The sequence below is a fragment of the Nannobrachium achirus genome (genome assembly GCF_963921795.1).
Source record: "Nannobrachium achirus genome assembly, chromosome: 1".
Lineage (NCBI taxonomy): Eukaryota > Metazoa > Chordata > Actinopteri > Myctophiformes > Myctophidae > Nannobrachium > Nannobrachium achirus.
Window position 1 is genome coordinate 51,570,460 of NC_137810.1, and position 13,786 is coordinate 51,584,245.

The 13,786-nt window shown below is 42.5% G+C and overlaps 2 protein-coding genes across 2 annotated transcripts; one reads left to right on the forward strand and one right to left on the reverse strand.

The window, feature by feature from the left end:
* The first annotated feature begins 111 nt into the window (after positions 1–111).
* npl (N-acetylneuraminate pyruvate lyase (dihydrodipicolinate synthase)) lies at positions 112–7,822 on the forward strand. The gene is made up of 12 exons (XM_080726116.1): positions 112–182; positions 742–811; positions 1,063–1,136; positions 1,833–1,920; positions 2,921–2,978; positions 3,840–3,915; positions 4,633–4,725; positions 5,090–5,235; positions 5,577–5,623; positions 5,744–5,828; positions 5,940–5,979; positions 6,512–7,822. Exons 2-12 carry the CDS (start codon positions 744–746, stop codon positions 6,658–6,660), a joined length of 924 nt encoding a protein of 307 aa, XP_080582242.1. The 5' UTR covers positions 112–182; positions 742–743; the 3' UTR covers positions 6,661–7,822.
* A 1,715-nt stretch (positions 7,823–9,537) lies between these two features.
* On the reverse strand, positions 9,538–11,331 carry LOC308288708 (eukaryotic translation initiation factor 3 subunit B-like; the record flags this gene model as incomplete). The annotated part of the gene is made up of 1 exon (XM_080730178.1): positions 9,538–11,331. One exon carries the CDS (start codon positions 11,329–11,331, stop codon positions 9,538–9,540), a length of 1,794 nt encoding a protein of 597 aa, XP_080586304.1.
* Positions 11,332–13,786: the final 2,455 nt, after the last annotated feature.

A 13,786-nucleotide genomic window follows, 5' to 3' on the forward strand; every position in this document is an offset into this window, starting at 1 on the left:
TTCCGTCGTTCACTACATTTCCCATAAGGCATTGCGAAGTCACTTGACATGGTGTTCGTGTCATATGATCAGATTCAGCACAGTGTCAACAAGCCACTTGAAGGCAAAATTACTGTCTGTCCCCTGTCGCCAGACAGACTGATGCTGCTGGTGCTTTCCTTTCTTCGCACATTCTACTACAGGTAGAGTAGAGTTACCTTTTCAACACAGTAACAAATATCTTTATGATTTTCTGTAGTCTATAGAAAAAGTATAGAGGCTGAGGTTTATGTTACAGATAATAGTTGGCAATTAGGCTGGGTACTCAATTAGTCATAGAGTGGTAGCTTCAGTGTAATAACAAAAAAGCTTTAATTCTAAAAGTCTTTGATGTAGATACATTGGACAGTGCTTTTTATGAACTGTAGCATCAATATTGTGTAATTGTTTTACAAGACTGAAATAAAACTAAATGTAGAACTTGATGGTGGTCAAAATTCAAAATCTTGACAGAATCAGGAATCATGGCAATACATTCAAAATCTCTGTCTGTCTGTCTGTCTGTCTGTCTGTCTGTCTGTCTGTCTGTCTGTCTGTCTGTGTGTGTGTGTGTCTGTCTCTCTCTCTCTCTCTCTCTCTCTCTCTCTCTCTCTCTCTCTCTCTCTCTCTCTCTCTCTCTCTCTCTCTCTCAATCTATCAATATCTCTCAATCTATCAATATCTCTCAATCTATCAATATCTCTGACTTTCACTTTCCCACAGCCATGGCTACTACTGGTAAAAGCCTGACAGGGCTTGTTGCAGCCACCTTTACCCCACTCACTCCACAAGGGTGAGTCATTATTAAAAACTGTTATTATGTCTTCTCTGTCCTCCACTGCCCCAGTGCCTGAAGGTAAATGGTAAATGATCTGGTAATACTGGTATAAGAGTACACAGAATGCTATGCATATGCATAATATACATTAATACCTTTTGACAGGATAGTACACACATTCATAGCAATAATACATTGATTAATGATTCAAATTAATTAATTAATTAATGTCTTTGTTGTCTCTCATCTGCCTAAAAACCCCCCAGTGAAATAAACCTATCAGAGATTGAACCTTACATTGACTACTTGGTTGAGAAGCAAGGTGTAAAGAGTATATTTGGTAAGTTTACAGAATTCCATTTTCCATACTTCTAACTGCCCACAGTCACTCTAACCTAAACCTTTAATGTGACCCACATGCTTCTTATGAAATATTATTGCGACCGTCAGTTCGCAGTTACTATGAAAAGCTCCACCGGCACTCCGGCAGTCAGTCAGTCTGTCTGTCTGTCCGTCATGTCACACTTTTGCCCTAGTCATATCTCTGCCACCGTTGGCCCTATCAATGCCAAACTTTGCGCACACACACTCCTTGGATGGCAAACCACAACCTCCGCCTCTGATTTCTCACATGCCCCTGTTCTAGCACCACCATGAGGATGCGGTTGCTTATCTCCCGATTAGGGAGTCTTACTGGTGATCATAGGCTTGTGATGATTCTTCTTTGTGTGCTTTACTTTCGTCAAGCTCAAGACAATGTCCCACATATCCCTGCGGTTGCACTTGACCGTTCCAATTGGGTACCAGCAACAATGATGGGCCCTGGGCAATATTGACTTATTATTATACTGTTTTTGGAATAATGTTTATTTTTCACTTAAAATATGAAAAATGAAATTTATACGGTAATATTGTATATCGTATCGAGATATTTGGCATGAATACCGAGATATGAGATTTTGTCCATAAAGTGCAGCCCTAGTCAATATGATTAAAATGTTCATGACTAGATAGATGCTTTCTTTCTTCTCCAAAGTGAATGGCACCACTGGAGAAGGCATGTCTCTCAGTGTGGAGGAGAGGAAGACACTGGCACAGGAATGGTGTCAAAAAGCCAAGGGCAAGTAAGTGATCCTGTTGTGGAGGTTGCACCGGTTGCACAGAGATATGCCTGTGTGAGCAGCTAAGGGGAAAATAACTTGCAAGTGGTGTGTGTGTGTGTGTGTATGTGTGTGTGTGTGTGTGTGTGTGTGTGTGTGTGTGTGTGTGTGTGTGTGTGTGTGTGTGTGTGTGTGTGTGTGTGTGTGTGTGTGTGTGTGTGTGTGTGTGTGCGCGCGCACACACGCACATGTTCCAAGGTTTCTTTATTGTTACATCTTCTACAAGATTACGATTGTGTGGGTCTGGTTCCTCATACATTGTAGCAGCAATAACAAAATGTTGTATATATAACCTTTATATTTTACCATTATTGATAATACTTCTACAATACAGTGATATTTGGCAGTTTGTAGAGCCTAGATGTCTCCACTAGGCCTGATAGCTATTGTTTATGTTACAGTCTATCTTGTTTTGGTTCAGTTATCCTTGAAGCAGCCACACTATAATGATCTAGGGGTGTAAAGATATAGTAGTAACCTTGTATTTGCTAGAGAATCACAGTGGTTACTTATTTATATCCATAATAATATATTTTCCCTTAAAAACATGCACTATTGACACATTTCACACATATTAAATTCCTTTGCTAAATATTTACTCTATCGATTTTAAATCATTGAATCGAATCGTATTGTATCGCAATGAATGAACCAATATTGTCCATGTATTGTATCGTGATGCGTATCGTATCGTTGTTAAACTGTATCGTTACACCCCTACTATGATCTCTGCCTTGCTGTGCTCTTGGCAGAACTACCGTACGACTGACATGAGTGTTATTGTACTTCTCCCCATGACATCATGTACATACTGTAAAGCATAACCATCACCTCCTAGAATATTGTCTTGACTCGTAATGGCCTCATCGATTACTGATTGATCCAGAATTCCACGCCAGCAGATGCAAGTAGAAAGTGCTGCGAAATCATTTAAATAATTTTACGTGTATGTATGTCTCTACAGAATGGACCAGGTGGTTGTGCACGTAGGCTGCCTGAGTCTAAAAGAATCCCAAGAATTGGTAAGTCGCTTCCTCTATTATGCTTTAACCACGTGTCGTGAACCTGGCATGATTGCCAGACTGATAAATCTGGGTTTCCGAGGCTACTTCAGGTCAAACGTTCCTAGTTTGCGATGGCTCAAGGTAGAAGACGGGGTTAAGCAAATATCACTGGCATTGGTATTTAAGATATACAGCCATTAACACTTGATGGAACAACCATGATCTGGTACCACCCAAATTTAGAAGAAACATGGGAAAGTTCTCATTCAACTACTCTGCCACCAGAATGTGTAATGCTCTGACACCATCCAAAGGATGTGTAACACTGGTTTATTTCAAAAATTGGCCTGAAAATTTATCTATCAGGAGATCACAAGGTGAAGTAAATGTAAATTTCCCATCTCTTTTGTAAATTCATTTTGTTGGTGACATGTATTATTGTGTTCATTTTGTATTCTATGTTGAGTCCCCAGGACTTTTTTTGTGTTATCCTTTTAACTTTAATTAATGCTGCGTGCTGTTTACATTTCTGACTAATAAAGTATTCAATCAATCAATCCCCACGATATTGTGATACTGAACATTTGAAGTGATCCCACGTGATCGTTTTGGCAATGGCAGGCTACTTGAACCCCAGCATCCATATTCTTGGGGTAACATTAACCAAAAACAGACGATCTACAGTGAGCTTGTAGATTGGCTATTTTTGGCGAAGAGATTTAGTGTAGGAATGCAGATGGAAAAGAGCTGTCCAAGTACTTGCCTAACTCAGGTCCAGTTTCTAAGTCTAGAGGGGTTAAAGTGGTTAAACAATATGCCCATGTGTATATTGCCTAATGGCATTTGTGATTGACTGTTCGTTCCCTGTGATCCTTCCAGGCTCGCCATGCAGTAGAGGTTGAGGCCGATGGCATAGCAGTCATTGCCCCATCCTTCTTTAAACCCAGTACTGCAGGTATGTGATGATTAAAAGAAGCCATGTCTGTGTACAATCAGATGTATCAATGCTGATGACATGTACGGTGTTCTACATTACAACTTTATATCATGTAGAATACAGCACAATTTTATACTTGGTTGTCCGACGATGTTGTGCAAAAACAGTGAAAATGGACAATCTACAAGCTCATAACGCATTGTTTGTGTGAGCCTATAGATCTACTTATTTCGCTATTTTTAAAAGGTTGTGTGGCCTATAATGACATGCCCAAAATAGGGCTGCCAGGTTGAAAGGGTTAATATATCATGAACTGATTGTAATATTTTGCACTCACAAAAAGTCAAATGGAAGTGGACAATTTCCTTGAGGTCAAAAAAAGAATAAAGGCACTGGAGCTTTCTTTCTTACACCCTGTTAATAAAGGAAAGGCTCCAACTGTCCGAGCTGTTCCAAACTTCCAGTGCCTTGATTCGCTTTTGCTATATCGTCTCTGTCGGGTGGAAACGTTTGTCCAAGTTTGATCAAGTAGGGCTTTAATTTACGAAAAAACACAAATACGTTAAGATATGTACTGTAGATAAGAGGTTTCTAAGCCTGACAGCAACGATATGTGTCCTGCTCCTGAGATGCACCAGCCCAGCCTGGACCTGGCTATAGAGGTGCTGTGGAACCCTGCTTTCTTCTTAAACTCCTCAAGGTCATTTTATCTTTTCATTCCACTCAAACTTTCAGATGCTCTGAGGAGGTTCCTCCAGGAAGTGGCTTCATCTGCCCCGTCACTGCCTTTTTACTATTATCACATTCCAGCGGTCACTGGCGTAACCTGTGAGTACTGTCGCTTTTGGATCAAGTGTTTCTCAACCTTTTACTGGCTCAGGGGCACTTTGAAAGCTCCAAAGGTCGAAATCTGTATCACAGTGAAAACAAAATCAAGGTTTTAAATAAAAAAATCCATTTCATTTGTTTGCATGACTTTTCTTTAAATATATTAATATTATATTATCATTAAAGTTTTAATGTTTTGTCAGGTACTTGGGGCCCACTTGCAATATCCTCACTGTCCACAGGTTGAGAATCACAGGTTTATACAGTATATCTATATATGGAGATATTTAAAGGGATTAGTAGTATTGGATGTATTCCGCATTGTGAATAGCATTACATGGTCACTTTTCCTCTCTCTCTCCAGTACAAGCCAAAGATGTGTTGGCGGGCATTGAGAAACTAATCCCATCCTTTATGGGGGTAAAGTTCAGTTCAACTGACTTGGTGGACTTTGGCCTATGTGTCAGCTCCAGTCAACCCCACTGGTCACTCCTCTATGGCGTGGATGAGGTCAGTATTTTTATTTTTCTCATTGGCTATTTTATCTTTTTCAGACAGTTTTTCTATACAGTAAAATGACTTGCTGTGTATTCTCTCTCTAAGCAGTCTCTCCGCCACATACTCTGAAGATGTGATTGATCTTTCACTTTTACATTTATCTTGTGCATATGTCGGGTGGAAACCTCATTATGTCCAAAACTGATGTTTTTCAGGATTCAATTCATTTTATGAAAAAACACAAAAAAGTTAAAATACGATAAGAGGTTTCTGCCCGATAGCAACGATATACTGTATATCCGTCCTGAAAACCTTTTCCTTTTTTCTTTTTTTGGGGGGGTTGATCATCACAGCAATTGTTAGGAGCTCTGCCTTTTGGAGCCAATGGAGCAGTTGGCAGGTTGGTGTGCTGCCTTCTTCACATACTGTTCTGCATTGTACCATCCTAGTATTCCTATACTTTCAGTCAAATGCACGTGTTGTTGTTTGACTTGTTATTAATGCATCTCTCTGCCCTCAGCACATACAACTATATTGGTGAGGCAGTTAACCAGCTTATATCAGCATTTGAGAAAGGTGACCTCTCCCAAGCCAGGGCAATACAGGTACTGCGCATGTCCAGGTTCTGTGCTGTATTTACAGTAGGTTTTATGTTACCTGGGTAAGCGGCCACTGGTTTGTTTGCTGTTGTCCAATTATCTATTTTCCCATTACAGTTCAAAGTACAAGAGCTTATCTGCTATGCCAAGGACCAAGGTGAGGGTTTCAACTATCAGTGTCCTGATGTTTCCTACCAAAATAAATCCTGATCAAAAGTGTCTAGCCTAATTTTCTCTGTACATTATTGTAACAAACATGTCCTGTACAGATATTGTCTCATCTACAGACATACAGTATGTCGTCTCTGTCGTGTGGAAACCTCATATCTAAAATTGTCACTTTTCAGGATTCAAATAGCAGATCAACAAGCTCAAAACGTGGCGCTTATGGATCTGGTCCTTTTGCTGCTTTTGTGTGACGCTGTAGTATGATCAAATAGGGCGTTAATTTAAAAATATATACAAGTTAGAATATGAAGATAAGAGATTTCTACCTGACAGCAACAATATACTCATGTAAAAACATGTAAAACATTTTTTTTTAAACAAAAGCATATTCTGTACATATAATGGATACATTTGTGAACAAGGCTACCAGGTACTAGGCCACTGCAGTTTTGACCATTCATTTTATTTAACCTTTTGCTCAACCTAAACCCAAGTATTATCAATGTGTGTGTTGCTCATAGGATTTGATGTAGGTGTCAACAAGCAGCTGATGAGTGAAGTGTCAGGATTGTGTCTGGGCCCTCCTCGCCTCCCCCTGCTGCCTCGTCCTCACTCTACTGCTCTCGCCATCGCACAGAAATACCACAGCCTTTTTACAGGAAAACACTGATATCTTGTCTTCGTTATGATACCGTGGTCTCCTGTTGATGGTTGTGGCCACTGGCCAGTAAAGTCATGACATGTTGTTAACACTCCAGATATCTCAGTAACAGTTGTGGTGTATTTGTTAACAGTAGTGTGAAAACTATTTTCGGATTAATATCTAGTTTATATCTAGTTTAACCACATAAACCATATACTTTGTCCCATCTTGGGTCTCTACTTGGTCTGGTCCTTTTTTCCCCTCTTGTCTACACCAAATCTATTTGGCAAATGCAAATTTGAAAAAGCTTGTAGGTCAACTGTTTTAGCGAAAACAGACTTCCCTATACTTGGGAATGATGCAAGTCGGGAGTGATTCAAGTTACGAATGCTAGCCCACCCAGTTACGTGTTGTACCAATTGTCAAATGACCCATTATACCCGTCTGTCAATCTGCTTGTCTGTCTGTCTGTGTCCCTTTAATGCCCATATACAGAGATCCCTAAGGTCATCATTATATGCCCATATAATTGCATATCGGTCGCATTGGCAGTTCTGGGTGATTTATTTTGGGAGATTTGCATAATTTCTAGAAGAATTCGGGACGCTAGGGCTTAGGTGGTTAAACATACTTCACATTTGAATGAATCCCTTTAAGCACTCCTCTCTCAGCTGGGTACACCTGCTTTGACTTGAACACAGCCGTATCTGTCACACTAAACGGTTGATTTGCATTTAACATGTACTGTGCAAATAATTCGAGGTACAAGGCCTCTGACGTGCCATTTAGTCTTAGCTTGTTGCAGTTGGTAGGCCTTCAACAAATATCCAAATAATGTGTAGCAACTATTGAAAGTGAAATGGGTGGAAAGAAAGTACTTTTTCAGCATTACTGTAATGTGACTTTTTGAAGTACTGCATTGACATTCCATTGAAAATAGCTAAATGTATAAACCTACTGTATGTTGTTGTATGTTTGTTTCTAACTTCTGGCTTAGGCTGTGTAAGAGTATGATCATACTTGAGTATTTTTAGGCCATAAAGTTGCTAACATTTCTTTCCTACAGTATACTTTTGCTAACTGTAATTAACCAAATAACCAGGGAAAATGTCCATAGTATTATCATGACATTATCTTGTACTGTATGAGATGAATTTCTTTTTTATTATGACAAAACATTTTGTATTGCAGAAAAAGGGAAATACATTTTGATAAATCTTTGTAAACACTGAAATAAATTAATTTGAGAAAGAGAAGTGGTTTCTTTTCAATATGTATACCCATCAAACACTTTAAAATCACAATGAGAAATGGTTTGTACAAAGATGATGATTTTGTGCGTGCGAGTGTATGTATGTGTTGGTGGATAAGCTTTACAGTGGATCTTTGTCCTTTCCAGTGACTTTATTTGTGGTGTCTACTCAATGACCACTGTGTTCTCTGTTATTAGTAGTAATAGTAGTAGTGGTGGTGGTTGTAACTATTGAATAGAAATATAATACATAATATTCTTTTTTTTACCCCACGATTTTGCACATTTTCACCCATTGCCAATTGCCTATGTAATCCTGGGCTCTGTTCTCCCTCTGCCACGCCTGGGGAGACAACGGACTGACCTCATGCTTCCTTCAATGCATGAGTAGTCCAAGTTGTTTCTTTTCACCTGACGGGGGATTTCCCCGGGATGGAAGGAACACGTTATTCCAACCAGTTCCTTTCCCCTCCATCAAGCGCCCCGGCTGGCCAGGGGGAGGCATTATTGAGACCAGGATTACTGCATGTTTTTGTGAGGGTATCAACCCTAGGAGACACTGGGAGAACATGCAAATTCCACACAGAAAGGCCCTATCGCCGACCCCACCTAGGGTGTGGGCACTGATGATGCGGAGGGAGAAACACGCCCCCAGCACCAACAGCGTCCCCCGGCGGGAATCGAACCCAGGACCTTCTAGCTGTGAGGCAAAGCGCTAACCACTGCTCTTATGTAATGTTGTCTTCTGAAAATGTGTAATATTCCACAGTTTGAGATCATCATTATTATTACATTCATTCAAGATGTAATATATGTGTCCCTTTTATGCCCAAATATGGAGACAGTGGTGCTCATACCAGTATCTGTCATTCCTTTTATGGCCATAAGTCGCTGATTGAGGTCAGACAACACACTCCATATTTGGGCTTAGCTGCATTGAGAATTCCTTATATGGTTATGGCTGTGATAGGAACGTGACGAGATGATCTAGCCGCCAGACAGTCATCCCTTAAGGCAATTTTAACATAGGAAGACGATCTCCATATATGGGCATTAAATCTCCATATGTGGGCATATATTGATGACATCAGGGATCTCCATATATGAGCATAAAATGGAGTGTGACATGAGTCCACATCAATACAACTCTTTGCAATATGCAACTACTTGCAAACATTATCCCCAATGGCAGTTGCAAGGAGTTGCAACTAGTTGTGGTTTGGAATTCAGGGCTGCTACAGGGCCCTCACACTCACTGTGAGGGCCGTGTCCCTTTTGTGCCCATATATGGTATACCCATTGTACCCATCTGTCTGTGTAGCCTGGAAACCAGAAATCTGCCACTCTCTGCAGATTAGGTCTGGCCCGCTCGGTTGTGATTGGATTACCGAAGTTGTGGGGACAGTGGGGCACAAATAACAGTGGTTCTCAAAGTGTGGTTCCAGACCTCCATGGGGTCCTTAAAGGGTTTCCATGGTCTCAGCAAAATAATTGCTAGTTTGGAACCAAATGGAGACCCTTAATGGGTCTGTAACTCCAAGGGTGTACAAATGGTTTCATTCACACTTTGAGTTAAAAGTAACAGTAACAGTTTGACAATCATTTTACAGTGTACTGTAGATTGTCAAATGGGGTCCGTGGCCTAATGCATATCAAACTGGGGGGTCTTTGAAACAGAACAAATCTCTTCCTCGCAGGGTGGCGGGCCGCGGTCTCCAGAGCAGCTGATGCAAGCGCTCTTTGTTGTTCTTCTGGAGCAGTCGGCCTTGAAACGTCCACAGCCAGTAGGCGTTGTCCACCTTGATGTGGCTCCAGACGGACACAGAGGTGATGACATAGCGGCCCGTGGGATCCCACTCCACGTTGGACACGTTGTAGTGCTCATCCATGTGCATCATAGTGCAGTCCGATGTGTCTAGGAAGGCCAGGTGCCCGCTGATACTGTTCTGAGTCCCGAGCCCTGCCAGCACCAGGAACTGTCCCCGAGGGCTCCAGAAGATACGGTTGACCTGCTGATTCTCAAACATTTTCATGAGCTCGATCTTGTCGTTCTTTTTTATGTGGTAAATGGATACTTTGTATCGACTGGGAGACTCTCCGTGGACAACGGCAAACCTGCTACCATTGGGCTCCAACGCAAACGTCACAACGCTATCCTTCATTTCTACCACATCAAACGGGATCGCTTTTTCCCTCATTCTGAAGATCTCAAAGTTGGTGACCACGCCCTTCGTTCCCTTGGGGGTCCTGTCAACTTTCACACAGAGGTAGTCTCCGTTGTTCTGCCAGTGCAGTTTGCAGTCGACTACGCAGAACAAATTGCGACTTGAAATCTCCTGACCTGAGGGGATCTGCACCAGGGTCACTTTGGCCGGGAAGTCTTTGTCCTCTGGTACCCAGAACGCGATGATGTTGTCACCAGGAGACCACGAGAAGTCCTTGATTCCAATGCAGGCACATAGATGGAGCAGGCTCATAGATGGAAGCAGGCACATAGATGGAGTCTTATAGATGCTCAATGTATCCTGTGCCATCCTGGCAAAAAACGTCCCATCGTAGCTCCATTTGAAGATGGGCCAGTGTGCAGAGCTCTCGCAGTGAAAATCTCTCTTCTTCTGACCAGTTTTAATATCCCAGATGATGACGCTGGCCTGTGAGCCCTCTTTATTGTCCATCGGTGGACTGCAGGTCACCATGTACCTCTCACAGGGGGAGAAGTCGGTGTGGCAGACGCCCACGTGGTTGAACCTCTGAATCCTCTTGAACTTCTCACCACCCCACAAAACAATGCCACGCTGGTGAAATGTCGCCAGGTAGGTGCCTTTAGGAGACCAGCACAGGCAAGACTCTGTCCACGTTGTCCTCTCCTCAACTGGCTCTGTGGCGTTGCATGAGAAGATGGCCGTCTTCAGTCCTTCTGATGACTCGTAGGTCACACTGTACTGATCGCAACTGTCTGGATCCAAAAGCCAGTGTTGCAGGTTACCAATGTCTTTGAAGGGCTGCTCCTCAGGAGGTTCCCTATCATTACTCATGTTCATGCACTTGTCAAAATCAGTAAACATGGTGACCCTGAACGTGTGCTGTCCATCCAGTCTGTGGCCATCTGCGCGCTTCACGGCCTCCCTGGCCTGTGCGGGAGTAGCGTACTCCATGAAGACGTAGCCTTTAGTCACGCTATCCGGCTCAGGATAGTACTCGGTGGTGATGTCACCGAACTTGGAGAAAAACATGTGAATGGTCCTCTTTAGCTTGTCCAGTCGGTCCGGGCCCACCCGGGGAACGTTGTCCACCACCACACAACAACAGTCTATAACATCAGCTTCCAGGGGCTTGTCCTGCAGATCACTCAGAAGTTCGTCATCTTTGACGTCATCCACAAAGTCCTCTGGGTCACTGAAGGAAGGTTTCTCCTCTTCCTCGCACTCATCCATCGTGTCTTGCATATATATCAAAACGGTTTTCGGGGTAATTATGTCTCTTTAGGAAGTATAGTGACTCGTGGGTAGCTGTTGTGGCATAATGTGAGATTCTGTGCAGAAGTGCAGAGTTTAAGTACCTAGTCTGTCCACGAGGCGTGGCCTAGGTTACACCTCTCAGCCAATCACACGTGATGTCAGAATGTCATACCCATATATGGGTATGAGGTCCCAGCCAATCACATTTGACGTCAGAATGTCATACCCATATATGGGTATGAGCTCCCAGCCAATCACACGTGACGTCCGAATGTCATATGTCGTGTGAGCCCTGAACTAAAGGAAATATCTAATCAGGATGTGCAGGTCACCAGGTGGTGCAAGGATACATTTCCTGCCCACCACCGTGGAGACTAGGGTTTGAATCCTCCACGGTGCATCCGGCTTGGGCCTGGTGCTCCAATGAACACAATTGACCGTGTTTTCAATGGCAACCGGGGCAGGGATGGCAATCTCTCACTGCAGGTTTGTCGGGGTGCCTGTTCAGCATGGTGGACCTGAGAAGGCTAACGATGTCAATGAAACAAAGCGGCTATAGCAACATGACGTGTATTGCAGGAGGGCAGTGGTTCTCTCTACCCACTCCAGGACCAACCAGTAGCGCTCAGCAGTGACAGACTATTGTGGGGAATTTGGAATGAGCATGACTTAATTGGGGAGGAAAGGAAAAAGTGAAGTTGAGCTGAGAATACTGAGAATAATCTTGAGACAGAAATAATCAGATATACAGAAAGAGATATGTCAGATTGTCTTATTTGGTACTGCTCTCTCACTTAAAAAAATCGAACCTCGGTTCGAAGTGAAGCGGTGAATTCTTATTCTATGTGTTCTAGAGCTATGAAATCTGTGTTCTAGATCTATACATTCTATCTTCTAGAATAGATCTATACTTTCTACAGTATATGCTTTAGTTCTATATTTTCATGAATTCTGAATTCTGAATGATTTTGTCTGGAGGGCCAAATTGTCATGTGAAGCTTGACCAATCCTCAATTCTGCATGCACGGGACAGACATGGGACAGACATGGGACAAACAAAGCCACACCTTGGAAGTGGCTTTCACCGCTTAAAAAAAAAAGAAGTGTAAACCGGGAGGGACACTACACACATAAGTGTAAACGTCCAGGCGGACAGAGTCAGTCAGTACCGTTTCACATACTAAACTGCGACCTTCGGTCGCAATTTAAAGGTCCGCTGTCACAACCCCGAAATTATAATAGTATGATACAGTAGTTCATGTGGTCTCTCTCCAGTGTGGGTCCTGAAACAGTAGTGTAATCTGCCCAACAACAGCTGACCAGTACAGTAAGTAGTCATACAGTCAGGCTATACAGACAATTAATTTGATTGGCTTATGCACATCCCCACAATGACATCATAAAAATATTAACTTGTTTTTAAGATGATTCTTAAAGTGACAGTGACCCTTTAGGTGACAGGCCCCCTTTAACAACTTCTATTTGTTCACAACCTTTCCTAAAATAAGTGGATATAATCCTGACATTAAATGCAAAACACTTTCTGAGTTACCCCAGGGCCAGACTGAAGGACAGATAGACACAAATAGCATTTTTATTCTAATTATAGTAGACTAGCTTAAATAGATAATGTATTTAGTGACCATTGGAAGACAGTGTTGTGTGGTACAGGGGATTACAGAGCCTGCATGGACGGGGTTGCTAATATGGAGATCCATTTGCCAATGTAGGAAGATCAACAGGCACCTGCTTCCCTGATTGGCTGTACTAAACCATCAGTGTCACAGATTGGCCAAGCTTCACGTTAACGCCAGTTCACTACTAGCATATAAGTGGTCCATCATGCAACATATCTCCACTCTTTGACAGAGGACGACTTGGATTACTTTGCTTTTTTGTGAAATGTTGCGATGGGTCAAGCATCTGGAATCAGGAACAGCCATAGCTGTAAACGTCCTTGTTGCAGTAGGTCAAAAGATGTATTCATTCGGATGGCACGAGAGAGATCCATTTGAGGTGAACATCTTTAACACTGTGTCTTTGTGCTGGAGGATGTTGTCCACAGTGGCAACTGGAAGAGAATGTAACCTTGAGGTTCCCTCCAGACGTTATGGCCACACAGCTGTGCTGATAGAATATACCATCTACATCTGGGGCGGATATGATGATACAGGCAAGTGCTTCAATATTCTTTATGGATTTGATGTTGACAACCACAGATGGTTCAAGCCCCAGGTTTCTGGAACTGTTCCAGAGGAGAGGATGAATCACTCGGCCTGTGTCTTGGGGAAGGTCATGTACATCCATGGAGGATGCCATTATGGGGCTAAAATGTACTATAATGACATGTACAAGTTGGACACAACCACAATGGTCTGGTCTTTCATCAACACCACTGGAACTCCAGGTCTTGCTACATCAGGCCACTCTGCCACCATCATCG

Coding starts and splice junctions, on each gene's coding strand:
- npl (XM_080726116.1), top strand. CDS start 744: ATGGCTACTACTGGTAAAAGCCTGACAGGGCTTGTTGCAGCCACCTTT. Junction 812..1,062: donor ACCCCACTCACTCCACAAGG/GTGAGTCATTAT, acceptor AAAACCCCCCAG/TGAAATAAACCTATCAGAGA. Junction 4,726..5,089: donor AGCGGTCACTGGCGTAACCT/GTGAGTACTGTC, acceptor CTCTCTCTCCAG/TACAAGCCAAAGATGTGTTG.